This window comes from Periophthalmus magnuspinnatus, chromosome 17 (genome assembly GCF_009829125.3).
Source record: "Periophthalmus magnuspinnatus isolate fPerMag1 chromosome 17, fPerMag1.2.pri, whole genome shotgun sequence".
Lineage (NCBI taxonomy): Eukaryota > Metazoa > Chordata > Actinopteri > Gobiiformes > Gobiidae > Periophthalmus > Periophthalmus magnuspinnatus.
In genome coordinates, this window is record NC_047142.1 from 24777139 (window position 1) to 24800931 (window position 23793).

Below are 23793 nucleotides of genomic sequence, written 5' to 3' on the forward strand. Positions count from 1 at the left end.
TTTTTAAATGTTTCAGTGCTTACTAGTTGTTTTGTTTTTTTCTCTGCTGTGTTCAAATCCATCCTAAGCTCTCATACCAACAAACATAATGTCCTCAGCATCCTTCTAACACTACAACAATCCTACCTAAAACCATTTGAATCTGGTCTCTACCTAACCTTCTGAGCTCAATTGTGAAAATGATCAAGTACAACACTGACAACATGTGGCTGTTTTAAAGAACAACATCAACAGTGAGGTAAAAATATTTAATAGACAAACAGACTCAACCTGTTCAAAATGCATGTAATACAACACAATCAACACAATCAACCAGCTCTCACACAAGTTCACAAATTCATCTCTACATATCTACATATTCACACATATAGTGTCCTTTAGTGACCAGGTCTGTATGGAAACGGCAGTCCAGTCATGAAAGGCTGAGCAGGGTACTGTGGGTGCGGAGATGGGTGCGGGGCCATAGGGGTGTGGGGAGCATGTCCTGGGAGAGTTGGGTGAGAGGCGATGGGGGAGTGTGCTGCGTGGGGACTGAAGGATAAAGGAGGAGTGTGGATGTTGTTATAGTACATGACTGGGCCAGACAAGATGAGCTGCAGCAAACTGAAGGAGGGAACAAAAGAATAGAAATGTTACATGGGACATCATTGATCGAGTAACAGCACAAAAACAGTGTGGTCCTTACTTGTTGTGTGGAAGGCGGGAACAAATTGCTCGTAGGTCCTCTGCATTAAAAAAAAAAAAAAGTAATAATCTGGTATGATCTGGCCATAATCTTATCGAATGTAGCAGAAGTGACAGAGTACCTGCTTTTGTATATGTATTACAGTAGATTTTTTAAGAAAACGGTCAGTACTTCTTTTTGTCTGTACTTAAGGATTCTGGATCCCTTACCTCTGGAGCAAAGAAGTGCTCGGTTGGCCATAGCCACCTGCAGAGCTTGTGCCAGACGATCCAGAGCCAGTTGAGATGCTGCATGTGATTCATCAGAGATTGTGTGAGTGTGTTTGTCTGCTTGATCCAATAATCGGGAGAGGTCTGAGATCAGTGCAGCCACAGACTCAATTTGCAATAATGCAAGACGACCAAATAGTCCTTTTTCAGTTAATATGTTTGGCAAGAGCATAAAGACCTACATTTGAAGAGAACAAACACAGAAATTACTGAATTTTAAGCAAAAATAACGACGGTGTAGCACAATGTGTGTTTAACACAAACCTGTAGAACACTTAAGTGAAGTGCAGAGAACAGAGGCCCTGCCTCTTGTTCATTTTCACCAGTCCCATTGACCATCACAGGTTTCTTGTCTTTCCTATATGCAAGAGGAGCTTTGACACACCACCGGACCAGGCCGCCTAACGGCGTAACATCAAGTGAACTGACAGGTTGGCTGTTAGAGAGAGGAGTGTTCAGAAAAGTGATCAGGACTAGCCGAGGATCCTCCTGGATCCAGGACACAATCATCTTAAGGAGTTCTAAAGGAGGTGTCAACTCTTCTGAAAACAGACACATAATCAAAGTTATACAAACTTCAAAGAAAGAGAAATGTTTTGTTCAGGTTAAACAGCATTACACCTGTGGACAGGTCATACAGTGTGGTCACAGCAGTGATGAACTGGCAGCAGAAGCGTGGACTGGCACTGTGTATGTTCTGCAGCGTGGGAACCGAGCCTGGCACAAGGCTGCAGTAGTCATCTACCAACACCTGAGCCAAGCGTATGCAGTAGACTCTGTGGGTTCTCTGTAACACAGTTACAGAGGGGTTTAACACAGTTCTTGTTTTTGTTTGCACTCAAAGAACTCATGTAGTATACCTGTAACCATGTAGCTGCACACTCTAAAATAGGGATCCTTCCCACTGCTACTGCCATAGACACTAGCTTCCCCAGCAGTGCCATGCGACTCTCATCAGCTTGGTTGCCCTGCAGACTGAAGAGTGCTGAGAACACAAGTTGTCGGACTGTGTCACGGCTCTGCTCCTGGAAACAGCTGCACATGATCTCCAGCAGGTGGAGCTCCTGGAGGGCACTCATCCTCTACAAACAAACCAATGCCCACATTTAGTACACTAGCATCATTTAAAAGGGGCTTTCAGCACTATGCCATACCCTGACTTGAGCATTCCGGTCTTTGGGCACATGTAAAATAAATTCCTCTACCAGGTCCAGGGTTTTAGTGTCCACCTGAGGGGCCTGTCTTCCTGACTGCACCATGTTACAAATGTAAATGTCCAGGTGGTATAGCAGCTCCTTAGCTGCACTCAGAACATCTCGAGGAAGCAAAGACTGGCGGATGTCTCCCATTTCCCACTTCCCGGAGAAAAAACAGAAAAACATATCAAGTAAATAAAGAGTTTTCTGTAGGAATAGGCGCTACAATGACTGGACAAACAGGGCAGAACTATAAGTCAAATACAAAGTACTGCCAAACATCTTGGTTTTACTATCATGTAATCAAAATATTATTTTATACAGGCTATGTATAGTAAATGCTACAGAAATTAAATAAGACGGTCGATATAATACTGTTAACTTTGCAATAGGTCTGAGAAAATTATTTTCTGTGCTTTCTGTAGTTACACATGGAACAGTGAAGCTAGTGTACAAGCTCATTGAAGCTCCTTCTCTATCAGGCTAAGCTAGGCAAGTTAGCTAAGCAAGCGACTTAAATAGGCCAAAAACAGATTTAAAGAGATAGATTTAGACAGATAGTAAAGATAAAGGCGCTCTTACCGTCGCATACAGATGTTTAGTGTGACTATTTATTCACTTGTAGAAAATACAGCCAACAATGAGGATTGTCCACAGACAGCGAAACCTCTTCCTAATACTTGTACGAATGCCCATGAGGGACAAAAGCGCAATTTGTTTTTGCAAATTATGGAAAAATAACGTTCAGTATATTCTACGTTAGTCTGTTCTGCCACTATCTTTTCCATTCATTATTATAATACAGACAAAAGAACTGAAAGTGTAAGAAAATATAGGTGTTGAAATACATGTTTGTTTACATTTAAGTGACTTTCACAAAGTAGCTAGGTCTATAGTAGACTAATTCCACGTCTTTAATTCCTATATTTTCGATTGTGTAATGTGCCAGTATAAAACACAGAAAAAACGTAATAATATTGTTATAACCTTACACGGGCACGCGCACGTATATGCGCCTCCTCTCGCGCGTGCTCCCGAGTGCAGTTTACTCTCGCACTTTTCATCCCGTAGAAACGTCCCGAGCATCCTCCAAGAAAGATGACCATCAACACTCTGGCTAAAGGAGGGTGGCATCGCGAACAAATGACATGCTTTCAAAAGGTATACATTTTTTCACTTTACGGCCACGCTTATTGTACTTATCAAACAGAACTTCAGTGGTTTAGGTATTTGAAATTTGCCTTGCACAGTTGAAGTAACTATGTAGCCCTAAGCCCTCATCATTTACGTCTCTTTGCGCGCCTGATCTAGATGGAGAAAGTGATAGTAGCCATGCAGGATCCTGACATGGGCATGAAGATGAGGAACCAAAGGCTTCTAATCACTGTTATACCACACGCCATGACAGGTGCGTGTTACTTTACGTTTTTTACTGTTTGCAAAGTGCAGTCCTGCTCACTGCAGCGCCATGGCTTGTCCCAGAGGCCATGAATAATGCAATACGAGAATTCTGTTTGTGCATAGAATGGTCTAAGTTTAAAATCCAATATTTTCTTTTTTTTTTTGCAGGCAGAGATATCATTGACTGGTTGATGCAGAAGTACACCATCAATGAAGAAGGTATCTACAACTCTACAACTATTTATTTATTTGTATTTGAGGTTAATACCTCCTAGTTCTTGCCTTGATTGTTTGTTGCTTGGATATGGTAAAGCTGATGTGGTTGTGATGTGCTCCTGTGCTTGCTGTTTCCAGTAAACAGGAATATGGTAAATTCCCTAAGGATTTGAGGTTTGATTAAGTCACCTAGTCTGGTTTTGATTATTATCTCCTTTGGGAGTCCACCTCGGGGGACAGAGTTTCCTAAAATAAATTAGAGGATTTTCAGTGTAATGTCCTTGTAGGACTAACAAACTGATTTGTGTGGCTTGCATAGAGAATAGAGGTAAACAAGTTCACACAAGTAGTTTAAAAGTATAAATATACTTTTGAAAAAAAAAGAAAAAAATACTATTATTATTTATTATTACTAATCAAAGAATAATGTGGTAATTATTATTATTTTTAATAGAATCTTTGCATCTCGGTGGCATGCTTGTCAAATATGGGTATATTTATCCTCTGAAGGAGCCCAGGTGTCTAGTGCTCAGGCCCGATGAGTCACCCTACCGCTTCCAGGTAAGGTTAGGCACCACAATGCCATCTGCTTTCTGCATTTCAGCTGCTGCAATGTCTTTGATTTTCATTTCAGAATACTCTCCTTTCTAATCCTGCATCCATCTGTCACCACTTTCACATGACTTAAATTGAGATTAGTCTCTGAGCTTTGTAAAAAGTGTCTCATCTTTGCCTTTTAGACACCCTATTTCTGGACGAGCACTCGGTGGCCAGCCTCAGAACTGGACTATGGTAGGGCCCTGCTTTAATATAGTGAAAAAATATAATCTACTCATTATTATTACATAACATGTCAAAGAGAGATCCAGGGACAGATTCCTGGGCATTAACAGACATGAAAGTATGTGTCACATACTATATTATCTGACTTTTTCTTCATCAGCTATATTTCTAGCCAAAAAGAACATACGAAAGCAAGGTGAACTTATGGAGTATGAGAAGGTATGTATATGTATATAGGTATGATATTTGCAGTTTATCACTAAGTAAAATGTTTATTTGGGTACTGGTTCCTCTTGAGTAGCATTTGTATACTGATAGAATTAAAGCTGGGATACCCAAATGTATTTCCTATAAAAGAGTGAAATTAAATTTTCTCCCATAATTTGCCATATTATAGTATATGTTTAATGCTGCAAGTCAAAATCAGACATTAGTCTGCAGCTAATTATCAAAGAAAGAGCCTGATATACCAACATTATGACATGTAAACTGGTTATTAACATGTTTTTAAACCTAGCTTGATCACTTAACATGATCACTCAAGTGATTATTTAATATTGTCAATATACCTGAGGCAAATGTCCACATTGTTTTAATGAATTAATGGGCTAAACAAGGTCCAGAGAGAGTCATGCATTGGCCACCACACCTCCCATACTTTGTCTATGACAGCATTTTTACTTCCTTACATGTCCTTAATCAAGATATCTCAAAGATGTGATTAGTGGTGGTCAGTAGGGTCTTAGGCACAGACTGACAGCCACACTTTAACCACACAGTTATTAGTCTGCAAGGAGCAGCAAACAGAGCAGTGAATTTATGCTAATATTATTTTCATTTTAGGAGAGATACAGCATATTGCACAAACGCATTAATCATACCTGGGACTTTGTTGTGATGCAAGCAAGAGAACAACTCAGGTACTAGTACTACACAATATGTTATATTTGTACATCCATGGTACATTAATATGAATATTTGATTTTCATTTCAGGGCTTCCAAACAGCGCCGCAAGGCCGATCGAATTGTTCTTGAATGTCAAGAGCAGGCTTACTGGCTCATTAACAGACCACCGGTATGTCCACTGACACCACAGCCTCAGTGTTTGAGAAAAATATAGACAATAGTTTTGTAAAAATGAGGCATCAAAGTGCTACTACTAAAACACCAGCAGTCGCACTAATGCTCAGCCACAGCCCTCTCCACACCGGCCATAAAATATTCAATTCATCCTGTAAATGCCTGCAGTAGAGAAGAGGACAGAGCAGAGCCAAACCAAATGAGAATGCAATATTTCTGAACACCATTAACCTTATGTATTAGAAAAAATGTGTAGCTTTATATTGTGATATAACCAAGGAGTTAAATATGTGTTATAAGAGAGGACAGGGCAATTCAAGGACATCATGTCATGCCTCTATGAATAAGGGACGAGGCCATGAGTAAAAAGAAAGACAAACTTGGGAATAAAAGTCAGAGGCAGTGAGGTGAAAAGCCCTGAGTAGGCTAAGTGCTCTGTCAAACACACACATATACACACACACAATATGTCAACAAATACATGGCAACATGTCTGTGTTTTCAGCCTGGAGCACCTTATGCACTGGACATGGGCCTGGAGAGACCAAGCAGCTTCAGCACAAGAGTTAAACTGGTTAGTCATGCAGATTCTTTGTGACTGAACAGTGTTTGAGATGTCTTTAACAACATTGTCATATGTTTTCTTGTTTGCTTCTCGGATTGTGAAAAAGTAAGTGTCTCTCACAGCTGTAGTTTTGTTGTTATTGTAGTTGTTGTTGTTTTTTTTTTTTTTAAGTATTTGGCGTTTGCCTTGTTTTTCCAGTATTTATGGTCAATTTACACCATATTTTATGTACATACTATATTGATCAGCCAAACTGACCACATATGACCCATGTGTTTTAAAAGAAAGAAAATATGTTACACACTTAAAATATGTGTATTCATGCTTCCCAAAAGGACAAGTTGACATAGCAATTTAAATCAAAATATTCTATAGCTTTTTAATAATGAAAGGTGGCAAAATTGTTTGACGAGGAAGGAATCATTTGCCTGAAACATGAATAGCGACGTCTTAATTCTTAAAATAAACCCCAAAAAAAAGAGTATTCCCTTCTGTTATTATATATTGAATGCCTCTGCTTTTCTCTTAACAGAACTAGAACAGTGACTACTACAAAAGAGAGGTAAGAATACTGAAAAACATTACATATGCATACTGTAAATGCTATATTACAGGCAGCATAAAGCCTACTAAACATATACATCTATGCTCTGTTTACAGATAGAAAACTGCAGAAGAGCCCTGGGCCGCAACCGTGTCAAGTCCTCCATCTGTCTCGAGGGGTCGGTTTGACACAGGTTTACATGTCTTACAGGGACATCACATTGACCAGGAGGCCAGTCCATAGTTACTACTACCATAATCTTAACTTAAACCCTGACTTTAACCCATTTTATCTTGATTTTTGTCTCCGTGAGGTCATCAAGGATTGATTGTGTATACAGATTTTTAGTCCCCACAATGTGATAAATGCCTGGTCACACACACACATACACACTTTGCTATCACTAATGCACAGGGCCCACTGTCTGTAACGTATACTCAAAAGCAAAGGCTTAGTGCTTCTGCTATAAGAGCCTCTAATGGATGCTTCCTGAGGCAAGTTGGAATTAGTGGCCATTAACTGCTGTGATCTGCTGTAGTAATACAATAATACTTTCTATGTGTGCATGCATGTGTGAAAGTGTAGGTTTGTGAAGTACAGTGAGCAGTACCAAAACCACGATCCCATTATGCAAGGCTGTCTGCCCAGTAACCCCTGGATCTCTGACGACACAGCTCTATGGACCATGAATGCAGAATCGTAAGAACACACATTTGGCATTTGTTGTGAGTGAGTAAAATGTGGTACAAATACATTGTCTTGGTTGTGCCCAGGGTCCCTGTCCCCACACGTCTTCGAGTGGAGCGGTGGAGCTTCAGTTTTATGGAGCTGCTCAATGATCCAATGGGACGGCGAGAGTTCATGACGTACCTGGAGAAGGAGTTTAGTGGTAAGAAAACAGTTGAACAACAGATATTACCCAAATTTGAGAAAAATATTAGGCCAATCAGATCTGGGTGGCTCAAGAAGTCTGGAGGGTTTCATAAAAATATCTGAGTGTAATGTGATCTTGAGAGATTATATGATACGACTAATTCAATTTTAATCAAGATCAAGATTCAGTCATGTCTACTTGGCAATGTTTTTTAATCGAGAGGTCCACAACCAGTCTGCTATCAAGTGAAAGCATGTGGTTTGGAGCAGAGTTCAGGCTTTGGAGGAATAAATGAGGCAATTTTTTGTGTTTATGTCCATGAAATCATAACTTAAAGTGATGGTTATTTTTAAGAAGAAAATGTGAATAATTTTTTGCCATATGGCCCATATAGTTTTAAATCAAATAAGTCAAAAAATTAAACTGGCTTATGACCCCATCTGGCTGCGTACTTTATTTGTGATGATTAATTCATGAACCTATTGGGATCATCAGAAAAACATCTTGTTATACTGATGAACATAAAACCCAGCGGTGACAGATGGAGAGAAACAGGTCAGTGGAAAAAGATTGCAGTCACTTGTTGTGACAAGAGAGAGCAAGTGAACTCATGAATGGAAGAAAGTTTATATGGGTAAACACATAGGCCATGTTTTTTTTTTTTTTTTTTTCCAGCTGAGAACCTGTGTTTCTGGCAAGCTTGTGAGGAAATTAGGCATGGTGAAACCTCCAGGATAGTTGAGAAGGTGGAAGAAGTCTATAAGTAAGTTTATACATATTATTCTTCCACTCTCTGAATAATGCCCCTGTATGCACATTATTAATTCTAATTCATTTATTTGTGCATTAGAAATTTCCTGGCACCTGGAGCATCTCGCTGGGTCAACATCGACAGTAAAACGATGGACAACACTTTAGAAGGAATCAAACACCCACACCGATTTGTCATGGACGACGCACAGATGCACATCTACTTTCTGATGAAGAAGGTTTGAGCTCTGGACAAAAAACATAAAACATGAACATTAATGACTTGTTTTTCAGTAAATGACTAATAGTACACATTTGTGTTACTCTAGGACTCATACCCAAGATATCTCAAATCTGACCTTTATAAAAACATGCTGGCTAAGGCTTTACTGCCTCAGGAGACAAAGAAAAGGTGAACATTTCTGAATGCAGTAAGTTTACACTATTCCCTCTTTGCTGACCTGATTTGATCCCTTGTTACGATTTTGTTTCCAGTGTGTTTCCATTCATGAGGCGTCAGCGACACTCTAGCCCTTCCCCGGCTCAGGCTGCCTCTCACTTTGCAGAAGACAGCCGCTCCAGAGGGGCTACGTCTGCAGGTAACTGAGCACGCAGACCTGGACCAAAAACTCACCACTTTCATCAAGTCGCCAAGCGCTCAGCATCAACTAGTAACATATCACCAAATACAGGGTTTAAGCACAGAACCATTGTAATACAACACATGCTACAGCTCACTTTTATTTATTCATACTCATCTGCATCTTCATCTATAAAGCTAATTTACAGCCATGTTACAAACCCCCAAAGAATTGTACAAATTGTATTTAGTCATGTGCATGCATACCATTGTTATTAAAATTTATATATTTTTTGGGTTGAAGGTATTGCATCTTTTCATTCCAATAAAAAACTCAAATGAGCATTGTTTGTCATCATCTTTTCTTTACATGGAGGTTAAATGCCACCAAGAATTCATCTCACGTCATCACTTTGCTACCCTCTGCTGGAAAAAGGTAGTAACAGTGTTGTTTTGATAGTTAAATTTGATTTACCCTAAACTAATGTTTAGCCAAATTATTTAGAGAATTATTTTTAAGATGTACAATTGATTGATTGATTGATTGATTAAATTGATTACAGGTGTGTTCAATACCATTACTGCCTTTAAAATAGCATTATGTATGTACAATAGTAATAACCTGCTTTGCTTCCCTGTTTATTTTCTTTTATTGTTGACATTTTCCAATGGATGGTACATGATGAGGGCAACATTACACATATTACACACTGTAACATTGTGTTTCATCTGTACAAACAGCACTTTCATATTTCTGGGGATTATCCTAATCCGCTTCCATCCATTTCCCATCCACTTTGAGCTCTATGAAAGAACAAAACAACCTGAGCTACACAAGAGCAGATGACTTTCAATACAGATTTATTTTTGATATCTTAAATGCAGGAATAAATATTGGTATAAATTTAACAGAAAAGTACTTACACATTTAAACTCGTACTACATTTGGATAACTGAGCAAAGACACAGTGGAAGAACAGTTTGAGAGATAAAATTACATCAAATCCACACAAGGATGCATTATGTAAACAAGGCAAAGGGGTGATTGCATTGACAGTGCAAAATCAGATAAATTACACATTCAGATACAGTGCAGGAAACGGCCAATAGAATAAGTATTTGGTCAACTTAACACAGGAGTAGTAGCAAATACACCAAAAGGAGGCACAGATCAAAAGTACAATCAAAAATTGTTATGTACTGCATATGTAAGTAGGGACCCTGTGTATTCTTTAATCAAAGTGCATCCCAAAAAGACATGAGGAAATAAAAATACAAATTGGCTTCAGAGTGTAGGAGTGGTGAATTTTTCACATCTCTGATTGGACACAACATTTAAGAAAATAATTTGACTGTTAAGATATAAATCTGTTATTATATTTTCCCCATATTTTCCCAAACAAATTATTAAAGTAAAGTGCATTTACAAATATTAATAACATTCCTGTTATGTATATCCAAAAGATATCTACACACAATCTGCAACCAGACCATGTCACATGAGGAGGTCTAGTATCAGATGATCCGTTTCAACCAATCATCGTAGAGGTTTCAGCAGGTTTACTTTGAATATTCTTTTGTGTGAGCAACATAAAGTCTGCCTAATTAAGATTACAAGTTATATGTAAAATGTAAAATATTAGTTCAGACATGGAACACAGAGACAAAGGACTTACACCGACTACACTAAATATTAAGACCACTAGCATCCACATTACACGGTTTGTTATGACTTAATAAAAAGTATGCAATGATGGCATTATCATTTTTGATAATGTGCTTGTAAATGACTTTGAAGTTTTTATCTAGTATCACACAAAAACTGATGTAAAAAAACCCCCAATAATTTTAAAGGCAAGGATGAAATGATTTTTAAGTTTTTTTTAGTTATTTTAATACTGAACAACAATTTTGATATACTGTATATTTTTATATACATTTCTCACCTGTGGAGGGATTATTTTGTATATTACGAAGTGCCAGACAAATTACAAAAACTTATATAAATGAGACTTCCTCAGCCAACTACGACCAGGAAAGTGTCTTATACCATTTATATGTCCAACATGTATATCGACTGAACAGATGTTTGGACGTCAGTATCAGATTAGTATTGGTGCCTATATTCGATACTAGTATGGAATCTGTGTATCTCTAATCTTGGATGTCGGTGGTCATAATATCATGCCTTCGTCGGTGCTCCAAGTACAATCCAGAACAATCGTATAAATAAACACACGCAGACATGTTCTCCACAACATGGCTGCTTATGTAACTGTGTACAGTTCGTCTTTGCCACTCTCACAAAGTGTGTACCCACAAACCCTGGGCCTCCAGTTCCAGGTCCAGCTGAAACCTTGAGTCCAGCCAGACGCCTCTCTGTGTTTCTCTTTAGGAGGCAGCAGGAAGACCACACAGCCCGCCACCAGGATGTGCCACAGTGAGTGCGTGTAGTAGTAGTTGTCCTCAGTCTGTGCAAAAACAAAAACACTCACCGCAATGAGGGCACAGAGGGCACCAGGGAGCAGGAAGAACACCCAGCGACGCCAGGAGGGTGGGTAGCAGTGATGGCGCTTCACTCCTCGATATACCTGAGAAGGAAATATATGATCAAAGGTTTATTCTGCATATTCTTGGTCAGCTTAAGACATGTCCATTGTATTGATTATTCAACTAACAATGCAATGTGCCATGGCAAAAGCTATAAAATTTAAAGTACAGTAGATTAAATTGCCCAGTTCCTTCCAAAACTCCAGCTAATGCCATGTTTTCTCCTTTCAACTGTTCAACACTCAATACAAGTTTCGGTAGGGATTTGGTAGAGATCAAGAATACACACTTAAATATTTTTAAAAGTCTGGTCACCGGTGAACTTCTCGGTTTACAGATGGCTGTAACCGACAGGGGAACATGCATCTGCCCGTATCAAAATATAGCTCCTTATGAGGAAAAAGATTTTTTTGGATTTCTATTGAATCAATGAGCTGTTAATCTGAAGTGAGACAAATATCATTATGTTTGTAAATGACCAATTAGGTCCTTCATTTCACATGCATCATTGGACAAATTTGATCTAATTGCAGAATCATGTTTGGTCCAACTCGAAATGCGATGGAGGGTGTGAGAACCAGACTGATATATCCATCTGTATAAAAATACAGAGATATTCTGGATTTAGCAGGAAAAAATTGGCTAGACTGTTTGGCAAAATGTAAGTATACAGAAAATAAAATTTCCGGACTTGTAATAATACAACTCATCTCCTCCACAGGTGTACAAGTCAGGTCTTACAGATCTCACCCAGGCAGCCACAAGGATCAGCAGGGCACAGATAACAGGGCCTAGCATATTCCAAAGGCCTTTGCGGTCCAGCTGCATTGATAAGGCTAACAGCAGTGCTCCAAGCATAAACAGAGCCTGAAAGAAAGAAAAATCAGATATTTGTTATTTGTATGACAGATATTCTTGATCATCTCAACATCTTACATATTTAAAAGTGTCTTTAATCCGAGCCATGCACAGAATAGTAACCCAGATGGAGCAGACTGAACCCAGGAAGTCACAGTACTGCAGAGCATCATAGTCCATTATACACATCACAGCAACACCGGGCTGGTCACAAGCATGGTAGAACTAAGCAGAGACACACAAGATTATTTTGTTCATAATGATAACAAATTGATGACAAACTATTCAAACTACTGAGGATGTGTTACCGTAGAGAAGAACATAGTGTAGAGGTAGACAGAGGCCTCAGTGATGTAGTGGCGTTTAACAGCTACAACAATGGCAGGTATAAAGAAGAGGTTACTGATCGTGAGCATTAGAGCTGCAATAACCTGCCGGCTGATGGACAGAGCTTTGGAGTCATCAGTGCATCCCCAGCCGCTCCAGCCTACACACAAACATGTAATTATTAAACGAGACATATTAGAATCAACTTTTAACTTTGCTATAACAATGTATTTTGTGTGATCCATGCATGTTGGAGTAATCTTGAATTGTACTCAGAAAATTGCAGTTTTCTCCTCTCTCCTATGTCTGCCCACAGCCCAAATTTTCAAAAATAAAAACAACATACACAAAAATACTTGATCAGTTTCACAGTTTAGAATAGAAAGTCAATTAACCAGTTTGTAATAGTAAGGCATTTTAAATCAATATGTGATTTGAAATGAACAAAATGTAAAAAAAGATCTATGTATGTGTAGTTTAGGCTAAATACCAGAAAATAACTAAATTAAATCCAAAAAGTACTTAAGTCATGGCTGTCATTATGTGCTCATACCAGCCTTGCAGCTACACGCAGCGTAGAGGTAGGTGAAGGATCTGATGAGTCGACATTCTCCATAGGTGCCGCAGTCTTCAACACAGGCGCTGACGAACACCTCTGGTACGACTGACACCACTGATGCATTACCACAGTCAGTGCTGGAAGGAAAACCTCACACAATCAATAATCAACTACACTTACACTTTGAACTGAATATATGTGTGAGTGTGAGAGTTACCCGTTACAGGTGAGCTGCAGAGTGAGGTACCAGGTTGCTGACTGAGGATAAGGCAGTCTGACCACAGCTTTGGGCACACTTGTATTCACATGGATGCTGTATCCTTTGAACAGAGCTGCAAATGCAAAGACACAAGGAATCAAGTGTTCAATTGTCTTGATGGTGATATTTTTGTATATACTGCATGTCGTTTGTTTTTTTTGCAAATGCTGAGGTACTGTGAATGTTTGTGTACCTGTGCGACACGACACTGAGTGATTGAGTTCAAGAACTGGTGTCCATGGAGATAGACAGGCCACCACACTGCTTCCATTTCCCAAGGTGGCATTAGTCTACACACAGCAGACCAGAAGTCACACAAAAGACACACACAGAATGTATTACAAAGTATGTACTCACAGAGTTCAGTGCGAGCTGGAAGTTGAGAGTGCCCCCGGTGGTGACTGTGTGCAAAGGGTACCTCAGCAGAGTGGGCTGTGCATTTGTGACACTGATGTTGGCTCCGCTGGTGGGAGTGTATCGGACAGACAGGACGTCCAGCTCCTCACTGAGCACTGGGATATTCCACACACACGCTGACCCCGGGGCAGGGGTCAAGGCGAAGGATGTGTTACTAAACAGGACAGGTTCTGAGCTGTTTTTAGGTGATGTTGAGTTTAAAGAGCTAATGTTGCCTCTGAGTTTTCTGTAATCATCACCAGCAGCAAGGCCTACACTTTTAGGCTTACACCTCACTACATCAAACAAACAAATGCATGATTAAAATAATATTATATATTTAATTGTAAAAAAAAAACAACAACACACGTTTACAATACCTGTGTAGTTTGAGACAATATTGAATGTCACAGTGCGGTTGCTGTTGCTGGTCTCCACGACAACCTGTAACCACATGTCCCATGGAGGATTGGGGAGGGTGGCAGAGCAATAAGTCCCTGAGCAGTTCACAGAAAGTGGCTCCTCCTGCAGAGCTCTGGAGCCCAGCCTAAGGACCACAGAACAGTTCTCACTGTGGGGGTCCTCTGAGGAACAGTTATTCAGCCAGACAGACACAGAGGATGAGAACTCGGGAATATACAACCTGAAAAGGGAAATGGTTTAGTTAAATTACACACTCAAACTTATACATTAAAAACAGGCACTACTTACTTAAGACGTGCAGACCGGTCTGGACCAGCGGTCTGCTGGAGGATGGTGCCCTGCTCTAAAACTGGAGTATCGACTGCTTTTCGGATAGACAGCTGAGGCTGGAAGAAATAGGAGCAGGATGGAAAGCCCTGCAAGAAAAAATATAATATGCAAAATTAACCACTTAGCGTTCCGACGGCCCGCCCGCGTTACACGTTACAACTTTACAGCAATGTACGTGTATTTCTGCGTCACCCACACATAAAAATCTACACATCAAATGAAAGCTACGGCATTCATCTTTCTGAATATGTAAACCATTTACACCTCTAATCACCACAGTGCTGACAGGAAAGCCGTTTTTACAGAGAAGTCAGAAATGTGGATTTGGACTTCACTTACCATTGAGTGCTCTGGTTCTGTCAAACATCAACATATTCACACAAAGTTGGTCTCATTCGTTCCGTAAAGGTCCAGAGAATATAATCCAAGAAATTATGTCCACAAAGGAAGTTAGAGCCTCCATTACCAATCTGCTGCAGGAAAGTGAAATCTGTTCCGTCACTTCTCTGCATTTCTTTTGTCAGTTTCAGGCATAATAAACTTCTGACAGCACCAACTTTGTTCCTCAGCGCAAAACAAACTTGTTAGCTTGTGATTGACACCAAAGTTGGCCAATAAGGTGGGGGCTGTGGTTTACTGGAGCCTCGGACAGTGAATGAGTGCTACAGATGACTGAAAGAGTACGCCCCACTCTCCCCCTTGTAGAATCAAGCTGTTACATTACACACGTTTAGTGATGTTTTCCTCTTAAAGCCCATGGACAGCGGAACACACTGATGTATGACATGCAGTAGTTTACTGTAAACAGACGGAGTTTGCTGCGCGCGTAAAAAGGCGAGACTGGGTATAAAGATCCGCGCGTAAAATTATGCGTGCGTGTTGCGTAACTTTACGCAGCAGTTTTGCGTTTTAAACATGACGAAACTGACAAAACAAAGGAAGTACGCGACCGAGGACACTGTGGATGTTTGTACAAGTTAAACTAGAGGCATCTCGGACCCGGAGCGGTTCGTGGAACCGAGTGAAAATCTCATGGTGGACTCAGGAGCAGAGGACCTTATGTGCTGATGGACTGGATGCTGTTATTGATCGGTAAGCGTGGTTTATTCTGCTATTGACTTAATTGTGGGTCAAATATGTATCATGTGTAATCATTAGCATTAGCTAATGCCAATCTGCACCCCCCGACCACCACCAATCATCACGCACACACCACTTGGGTGAAGTGTCTTGCCTAAGGACACAATGACAGAACTAAGGACACAATGACAGAAATTGGTCCGAGTGGGACTCGATCCTCCAACCTTCGGGTTGCGGGACCGTGTGTTCTTAGTTTCCAGTGTGTGTGTGTTTGTTGATTGTTTGCAGTGTGTGGTTTGTAAATATATATTTATTTTGACCCATAGCACTTGTTTTGACTGTATTTTATATACAAATATACATTTTATATTGTGTTTTGATATGATATATAAATGTACAGTAATAGAGCAGCTGGGTGTGCAGATACAGATTCCTCTGTGTGAGTTTTCAGTAGAGCCCTCGTTGATGTCTGTGGGTTGAAACATTCAAAAGTTATTGCACTTTTTCCAAACGTTCTCCAAATGTCTTCATTCGGATAGGTTTCGAGAGGCCTGGACTAACTCATGATAAAATGATTGTAAAACTCTCATTTTTATAGGTATTGACCTCAAATTTGAAATGTAAGTGGTCAACAATCTTGTCAGTTGAGATATAGTGTATTTTTTGTCCCCAGCTACCTACACCTTCATTTTAACAATTTTCTTTTGGCGAGGATGAGAATTTTTTTTTTTTAATGTGTGTTCCAAAGTGTATAAATGCTCAGCAGACAAACTTACAGTGATTCTGACGCCTGTGGGTAAAACTATAGGGTGTTACCTTTATAAAGACCCCAAACTTGTGCATTTACTACTGAGGGTTCAATAATGATGTTTATTTTAATTTGGAGAGGTCAGAACAAAGGCAATTTCACCAAAATCACCCGGAATGCTAGTGGTTGATTACAAAAATAATTCTGTAATGATCATAAATACCAGAACCTAACACAGACCTTTTGCTCTATACGACCATCATCTTCAGGCAAGTGAGCAGCAATGTACCAGTCACCAGCTGCTGGGGAGGTCAGGTTAAAGGTTGTGGAGCTTTGTAATGTCACTGGCACTGGTAATCTCAAAGAATGAGGATGGCTCCACACAGTGTCTTTGGGAAACACTGTCCCAACTGGGTTTATGACAGGAGGGGCCCCCCATCGTAAATATCTAGTAAAAAATAACAACAAATAAACATATACATATATATCAATAAAGAACATTATCCAATTACACTATTATATGTATATCTTATTTTCACTACAAAAAGCATCTTACATGGAGACGTTATACTGTCGACAGTTAAAGTTGTGGTTCTTGGTCACTGTGAACACCCAGCGGGCGACAGCAGTCTCCTCTGGGACATGGAACCTGTGGAGCCTCACGTTTCCGTACCAGCCATATTTGGACAGTTTTTGGGCAGGTTTGGACGAGAGTTCGGACACAAACGTCACCTGTCCATCTGCAATTAAAACACAACGTTTCATTTTGATTTACGACAGGTAATAATAGGTATAAACAGTTTACACATAAAACAGACACAAAAGACACTGCCTTGATATGGACACTGCTGGTTACAACAAGGTAAATACAATGCAATCATTTATGTATTAAAATTAATTTCAGTTATGATCCGCATAATTTTATTTGCAGGATCAGAACTTTACAAATGAATAGTTTATTTGAAGCAACTAACGGTAGAGAATAAAACTCAAATGTACGGGTGGAAGTGCCAGATTACACACGAGTATTATGACATTCTCTTCCTCACTTTCCGAAGTAGCGTTAAACATATCCCACTTGATTCGTTTCTAGATAGCTTACCGTCTGCTAGGGCTGTGGCTGCAAACAAAAACAAAAGGGAGCAACGCAGGATAGATACTTCCATGTTTTCACATCCAATATTTCAGTCATTACATCGTCTTTGCGAGGCTCAAGTGCTAAAGACATCGAAGAAAAACAACTGCAGGTGTGGGACACTTCCGGGTTTTAATGCAGTTTCGTGACGTCACAAATAAAATCTAGTGGCGCTTTTACGAATGTCGGAAATTTTAGTACTTTTAACATAACGTAAAGTACAACAAAAATAAAATGAAATATGTATCATTCCATTACAGTTGTTTTATTCAATATGATTCAACTGTTCATACATTTGAATGCAGTAAATAAATACAATATTTTAATCTAATGCATATATCAAAACCGAAAAATACCACTTAAGCACACAGACTCATTCAAAGTATTTGGTCACCACTAGGGTGTATTTCATAAATTAATTACCACATTTTCTTTATCAAGATCTATAAAAATGTCACATCATCTTGTGATTCTACCCAGCACCACTGAGCATCATAGCCCAGCAGCATTTTGCTCTCATCCTGTCCAGTCATGCCTTTATTTGTTCTTTTATTCTCAAAGTCTTGAAATTCTATTTCTGCCTGTGGGTCCACATTTTCATCTTTGGACAAATTGTAGCTGTTTTTTTCTTCTCGTCTTGAAATCCTGCTGGATCTGAGCAAAGCACTTCTTACAGGGTTATGATCACCTCTGTCTGAGTGCAGCTGAGAATCTTGTCCAAAATTAGAGAAGGAGTTGACTTCAAACTTATGAGCTGAGAAAACAGAAGAATGTCTTTCTGGGATGTAGTCTTGACTCAGGTAGTTCCTGTTTCCGGAGAAGCCAGTCGTGTGTAGTGGCTCATGATTCAATTCCTCTTCTGTATCTTCTGCCAAATCTTGTGGGCTGGTTAGACTGTCCCTGTTTGAAGATATGCAAAAAAGATTTTTCATTATTTATCCATAGTCTGGTAAAGTAAGCCAATTCCAGGGAAATCAAAATGGCCTATTGGTTGAGGCATGCCAACCAGTTCAAAGATAATTCCACAATACTAAGTAATATTTTTCTTAATTGTGAATTCAATCTGAAATGACTAACTAAAAAGGCATGCTTATATATTTCTGAAATTTTATAATTCTATGTGAGATACAAGAGGTTTTCTGATTCGCTGGATGCTATTTATTTTCCAAAATTTGATTTTAAATAAGATTGCCACAATATTATCATGAATAAATATGGCAAGCTCCTGTCTCTATTATTTTTTCTGTTTCAAATGAAAAAAATCAATCATGAACTATTATTTCATTAATTTCTTCAGCGTCTGTATGGAGCTGTATGGAAATATTTTTAGTCTATATTTTAGTTATATTAGAAAATGTTTTTATGAAGACATCCAAAATTATTTCAGTAAAATCCTTGATTTTAACATCAATTTAATACTGTCCTATTGAATATAATTATGCATAGTACTAAATGAAATCACACATGACCTGTATCGGGCACGGGACAGTCCTGGCTCGTCCACAGTGATGAGGCTACTCAGACTTCCTGTGAGGCTGCTGCTCTGACTGACCGAAGCCCCCCGCTCCTCTGCCAGCCACCGCAGGGCCTCTATCCCCTCATGCACTGCCAGGAGCTGACGCAGTATATGCACATCTGTGGACCGGAGCCATCTCTGGAATCACAAAAATATGTTGGTATGAATGAAACTGATGATACACAGTGCCTTTGGGTTCATGCTTGCACTCATTAACTCCCAACTTCTGCAAAACCAATTTCCCTCTATGGGACAACAATAACTTTGGTAATTTATGTGAAGAACGATTTAATAACAGACCTACACTACAGCTTACCATGTGTTGCCAAACAGGTTATGAGAGCCAGGGGTTACAGGAAGAGTGAATACAAGAATTCAGAGAGTGTAAATTAAAAGGCAGAGGAGAGGAGTGGTTGTAAAGATGTGACAATGTCTGTCATTACACAATCATCATGAGAACCTGTCCATGGGTACAACATTTCATCTTTCCCCTTGCATAACTAAAGAGTGATTGCCAGAAACAAGTTGTACAAGTTATTGAATACCATGTACATGCAAACTGACAGAACAGAGGGTAATATGTTGTAATAATATCCACAATAAAGCAGTTCGTAAACTTAGAAGTTACCATGTCTTGTTTTAAGTTGCCAATTTTCGTTGCCATGTCATCACTGAAGAAGTGGTTGTTGTTATCGACGTCACCACTCCACGTTTGTTTACAGTCTGCAGCATCTTCCTTCATCCACATCAGAAGGCTCTCCGGGGCTTTCCTCCCAACTTTATTCTCCAACTCTTTTAGATCTGGCAGGGAATTGTTTGGAAATTCTTCAGCCATCTTACGAAGTGCTGACACGTTTGTTACCTCAAAAATATATCAAAAAGCTCGTGCGTAATATCCAAATGAATCCATCCGATCTGTGCGCATTGTTGCAGCTCTTGTGCCACTGTCCTCTCTGGGACGATCCCGAAGCGCAGAGCACGTCGTGAAAACGCTGGAAGTGTGAGCGCTTCATGTGCCCTCCTGGCTTCATTCATAGACTACAGGTGAGGTATGACAGGTATGTGGCTCTGAACGTGACGAGGGAAAACAAAGGCGCGCGTTTGTGTAAACCTTTAAAAACAATGCGACAGAACAGAGAACAGAGAGGCACCTGTTCGTGGAAGCCTAGTCTATGGCAATTACGTGCTTTAAAAGGCCTTCGCTTGTCTCTGGATGTTGACAGGACATGCACACAGACTTACAACCCACCAAAATATTATACAGAACAACATATACAGCAGTAAATTGTAAAGTATTCTCCACATTCCTACCACGTTTCTGTCATCTCAGTCAGCCGCAGTGCACGCACCGGGAACTGGTCTACTCTGTGCTTTTTTATGTATTATGTATCTTTTGTGAACACTAGAGGGAGACAAACTCCTCTGTTACGATCTGAAATGGTCACAGTAGAGCCGAGACTTTCACCAAGTAGTCACCAAATACAGAAAACCATTTATAAAGGAGTTTGCAGGTATTTTTATATATATATATATATATATATATATATATATATATATATATATATATATATATATATATATATATATATATATATATATATATATATATATATATATATATATATATATATATATATATATATATATATATATATATATATATATATATATATATATATATATATATATATATATATATATTTATATTTATATTTTTTTTTTTTTTTTTTTTTATGTATATTATTACAGAGTTTTACAGAGATCTTCCAATGCTGTACCCCTGCGGAGCTGGGGTATAGTATTGGATGAACTTCTTTCATATAAATCTAATCAGACAACCAACCATTTTTCAATAAAGAATCAATATTTAACATACATTTTTGTAATATCAAACTACACTTTATTTTTTATGCTTTTTATGTATTATCCGATATCAACGCTAGAGGGAGACAAACTCATGTGTTAGAATCTGAAATAGTCACAGTAAAGGAGACACTTTCACCAATTAGTGACCAAATACAGAAAACTAATTATACCATTTACCGACGATTCAGATGGGTGTTTGCAGTTTTTATATAATTTCTGTTGAGTCTGTTTACATAAACCTCCCAATACCCATTGGAGCCTTGCCTGTTCTATGATGGACTAGCAGCTTCATTCATAATGATTGAATCAATCGACCAACCACTCTCGAATAAAGCATCCACATTTAACATAAATTATAATACTTTAAAATTGTAACAACAATAATAACAATAGTTTATTTTTGAATGCTACACCCCCACACAGCAGAGACCGCAGTACTGTAGATTTCGCCCAAAAAATGGCCAGTAGATGGCAGCATTTACAGGACTAACCATGACTATAATAGTACTTTACAGGACTAACTATGACTATAATGCTGCTTCCATGTGGATAACCATTGGGCTAACGCACGTCTGTTTTCCTTCCAGAATTACCAGTGGGATTCAGGCATTACAGCTACTTTCCTAAATGTATAATGTTTACCCAATGAAACTCTCATTTACACTTGCCATGAAAGTTGAACTTAAGTCAACACTGTGAGGTCATCCCATCTACCTAAGAGTTGTGAAAGATATATGTTTTGGTAAATTTATGTAGGGGACCCCCAAACATTAATTGTCCATAAATTAGCTGGGGGCCTGAGAACATTCTATACAATTACATCAGTGGAAATTGCACAAGTACGCCATGATTTACAAACTTGGAGAAATGAGTAATGCGGAAATGGTGGGGTGATAAACTGAACCCCACATTGTTGATGTGACCATGTTGAACCATGTGTATATGAGTGTAAATGCACATTATTATGAAACAGTGGCCATACACAGCTGGAGGTTTCATGCACCAGGGACTCTCACTTCCAGTTTTGGGGAAATCATAAACTTAAACAAACATAAAAAGGTAAGAATGTGGAAGTCAGTGTCTCCTTAATGAGCAGACAAGACTTCACTGCATCTGAGTAAAAGCAGTAAAACCTGATACACTGAGAACTGGCATCTAATGTGGCCTGTATTATAGCCAACATTTCTAAACATACAAAAGCGACTATGGGCAAAACCTGTACTCTCCAAGTAACGCAAAGACCTTTAGTTGTGTTTTGTGTCTTATGTCAAGGGTCAGGAAAAACAGCATCATAAATGAGGCCATGGGGTCAGGAAATCCTTCAGGTTCACATCGAGTGAGTGGCCTTCACGTGCACTAAACTCCTGAGAACTCTCCCAACTGCCCAAGTTAAGGTCAGAAAAAGTGATTTAAGTTGTTGGGGTTCCTGAAGAAAAATTGTGTTGCTGTTTTCAACAATAGTAGGTACAGTATTTGTAGGTGAGTCAGTTTTAAAAGGTCACTTGTGACGTCTTTCCCCCTTTTGTTCATTTAAAAGGTCTCAGAGGTCCACAAGATTAATGCTGACCACTAGACACTTTTCCTCTTTAAAATTGGAATCTTGAAATCTGTTAAACTTCACCAAGGAGATAATAAAATTCCCCTATAGCTAACGTTTGTCTTTATCCATTTTCATCCAAGTAAAATGGGACAGCTTGAATAAAGAGAGTATTTTGGCAAGAGTTTACATACACAAAAGAAATCTGATCATCAAAAACACATGGTGACATATTTGAATTAATGAGTGGATTTTAGAGTAACTGTTGCATTTGGAAGATAAAAGTGAAACTCAAAATAACGCTTTAACATATTATCTTTCTTTTTGTCCACATTAGTTTGACCTTTGTATAATTCTCAGTAATGTTTGTGTGAATGGGTGAGTGGTTCCTTGATGCAAAATGCTTTGAGCTATATAAAAATGTGACCGTAACCATAATCTGCTGTGTTAGTGTATGAAACAACAACAGAACGAAAGATAAATTGTCTAAATGATGTTTGTCAGTGTATGTTACCCTGCATAACTATCTTCAGTTTATAGAAACATAAAATACAAAATGAATGCCACCTTCCTCTTGTGCGAATCTCCCTTACTTACACGTCATGGCCCATATCTTTTAATAACTGGATAAAACATACTTGGATCGTAATACAAGGCCGTAATATATGTTTTATGGTAGTCATTTGATTAGTGGCCTTACTTCTACCACTGCCATGTGTTTCCAGTTATGGACCTACAGCGAAATGAAGCGACTGTAAAAACGAATAGATCTGGTATGTATGCAGAGGCCCATTTACATCCTGTAATTGTGTTTATTCAGAGCATGACGGAGAACGCACAGAGCATGAGAAGCATTCGAAAAAGCACATGAGTTTATGATGGAATGGCTATAAAGATTTAATATATCATCTACCTGTACAAACAGTGGTTCTGTGCAAAGAAATACATTTATTCAGGCTTGACTCCATGGATTTAGCTATGTGGAAGGCTTTATATTACATAGAGAAGGTTAGCAGGTAGAAGGGCCCATTTTAGCAACATGGGGGCCTATATGCAAAGTTCTGTTTAGGAGGCTCTTTTTGCTTAACTACTTTTAGTCATACTCAAAAACAACATAAAATAGAAGAAGTTCAAATGAGTACGTAGCTTCAATGATCCAAAGGACTCTGAAAAGATAAATAACTGATACACAGCTGTGAGCAAACATGTGCATAAATAAATAAATCTCATAATTATTAAGCTTTGGGGCTCATTGTGGCTATGGG

The 23793-nt window shown here is 38.9% G+C and overlaps 4 protein-coding genes across 4 annotated transcripts; 1 reads left to right on the forward strand and 3 right to left on the reverse strand.

Moving 5' to 3' along the window:
- Nucleotides 1–234: 234 nt before the first annotated feature.
- Nucleotides 235–2853, reverse strand: ints15 (integrator complex subunit 15). Its single transcript, XM_033981848.2, has 8 exons — nt 2733–2853; nt 2109–2309; nt 1815–2036; nt 1576–1741; nt 1219–1496; nt 895–1132; nt 686–725; nt 235–603 (listed from the first exon to the last, which is right to left on the reverse strand). The coding sequence occupies exons 2-8, from the start codon at nt 2301–2303 to the stop codon at nt 378–380; spliced, it is 1365 nt and encodes a 454-aa protein (XP_033837739.1). The 5' UTR covers nt 2304–2309; nt 2733–2853; the 3' UTR covers nt 235–377.
- A 393-nt stretch (nt 2854–3246) lies between these two features.
- Nucleotides 3247–9194, forward strand: rgs11 (regulator of G protein signaling 11). Its single transcript, XM_033982638.2, has 17 exons — nt 3247–3311; nt 3462–3558; nt 3720–3770; nt 4222–4328; nt 4508–4559; nt 4711–4769; nt 5394–5470; nt 5545–5626; nt 6137–6205; nt 6735–6758; nt 6857–6918; nt 7326–7439; nt 7514–7629; nt 8290–8377; nt 8465–8603; nt 8694–8776; nt 8860–9194. The coding sequence occupies exons 1-17, from the start codon at nt 3249–3251 to the stop codon at nt 8969–8971; spliced, it is 1395 nt and encodes a 464-aa protein (XP_033838529.1). The 5' UTR covers nt 3247–3248; the 3' UTR covers nt 8972–9194.
- A 392-nt stretch (nt 9195–9586) lies between these two features.
- Nucleotides 9587–17742, reverse strand: pgap6 (post-glycosylphosphatidylinositol attachment to proteins 6). Its single transcript, XM_033982747.2, has 13 exons — nt 17577–17742; nt 17031–17214; nt 16715–16922; nt 14605–14732; nt 14274–14536; nt 13855–14189; nt 13691–13787; nt 13456–13570; nt 13233–13375; nt 12661–12839; nt 12431–12577; nt 12245–12361; nt 9587–11535 (listed from the first exon to the last, which is right to left on the reverse strand). Exons 1-13 carry the CDS (start codon nt 17638–17640, stop codon nt 11212–11214), a joined length of 2304 nt encoding a protein of 767 aa, XP_033838638.1. The 5' UTR covers nt 17641–17742; the 3' UTR covers nt 9587–11211.
- Nucleotides 17743–17861: 119 nt separating this feature from the next.
- LOC117384796 (uncharacterized) lies at nt 17862–20154 on the reverse strand. The gene is made up of 3 exons (XM_033981947.2): nt 19754–20154; nt 19079–19263; nt 17862–18509 (listed from the first exon to the last, which is right to left on the reverse strand). The coding sequence occupies exons 1-3, from the start codon at nt 19958–19960 to the stop codon at nt 18053–18055; spliced, it is 849 nt and encodes a 282-aa protein (XP_033837838.1). The 5' UTR covers nt 19961–20154; the 3' UTR covers nt 17862–18052.
- Nucleotides 20155–23793: the final 3639 nt, after the last annotated feature.

Bases quoted from the DNA above. Each gene is read 5' to 3' on its own strand.
- rgs11 (XM_033982638.2), top strand. From the start codon at position 3,249: ATGACCATCAACACTCTGGCTAAAGGAGGGTGGCATCGCGAACAAATG. The intron at 4,770-5,393 runs GTATGTATATGT...TTTTCATTTTAG, and splicing joins AACTTATGGAGTATGAGAAG to GAGAGATACAGCATATTGCA. The intron at 5,471-5,544 runs GTACTAGTACTA...TTTTCATTTCAG, and splicing joins CAAGCAAGAGAACAACTCAG to GGCTTCCAAACAGCGCCGCA.
- LOC117384796 (XM_033981947.2), bottom strand. From the start codon at position 19,960: ATGGCTGAAGAATTTCCAAACAATTCCCTGCCAGATCTAAAAGAGTTG. The intron at 19,264-19,753 runs GTAACTTCTAAG...TTGTGATTCCAG, and splicing joins GCAACTTAAAACAAGACATG to AGATGGCTCCGGTCCACAGA. The intron at 18,510-19,078 runs GTCATGTGTGAT...ATCTTCAAACAG, and splicing joins CTGTCCCGTGCCCGATACAG to GGACAGTCTAACCAGCCCAC.
- pgap6 (XM_033982747.2), bottom strand. From the start codon at position 17,640: ATGGAAGTATCTATCCTGCGTTGCTCCCTTTTGTTTTTGTTTGCAGCC. The intron at 17,215-17,576 runs GTAAGCTATCTA...TTTTAATTGCAG, and splicing joins AGCCACAGCCCTAGCAGACG to ATGGACAGGTGACGTTTGTG. The intron at 12,840-13,232 runs GTATGAGCACAT...GTTTGTGTGTAG, and splicing joins TGCGTGTAGCTGCAAGGCTG to GCTGGAGCGGCTGGGGATGC.
- ints15 (XM_033981848.2), bottom strand. From the start codon at position 2,303: ATGGGAGACATCCGCCAGTCTTTGCTTCCTCGAGATGTTCTGAGTGCA. The intron at 1,742-1,814 runs GTATACTACATG...ACTGTGTTACAG, and splicing joins GTGCAGCTACATGGTTACAG to AGAACCCACAGAGTCTACTG. The intron at 604-685 runs GTAAGGACCACA...TCCCTCCTTCAG, and splicing joins TCCCGCCTTCCACACAACAA to TTTGCTGCAGCTCATCTTGT.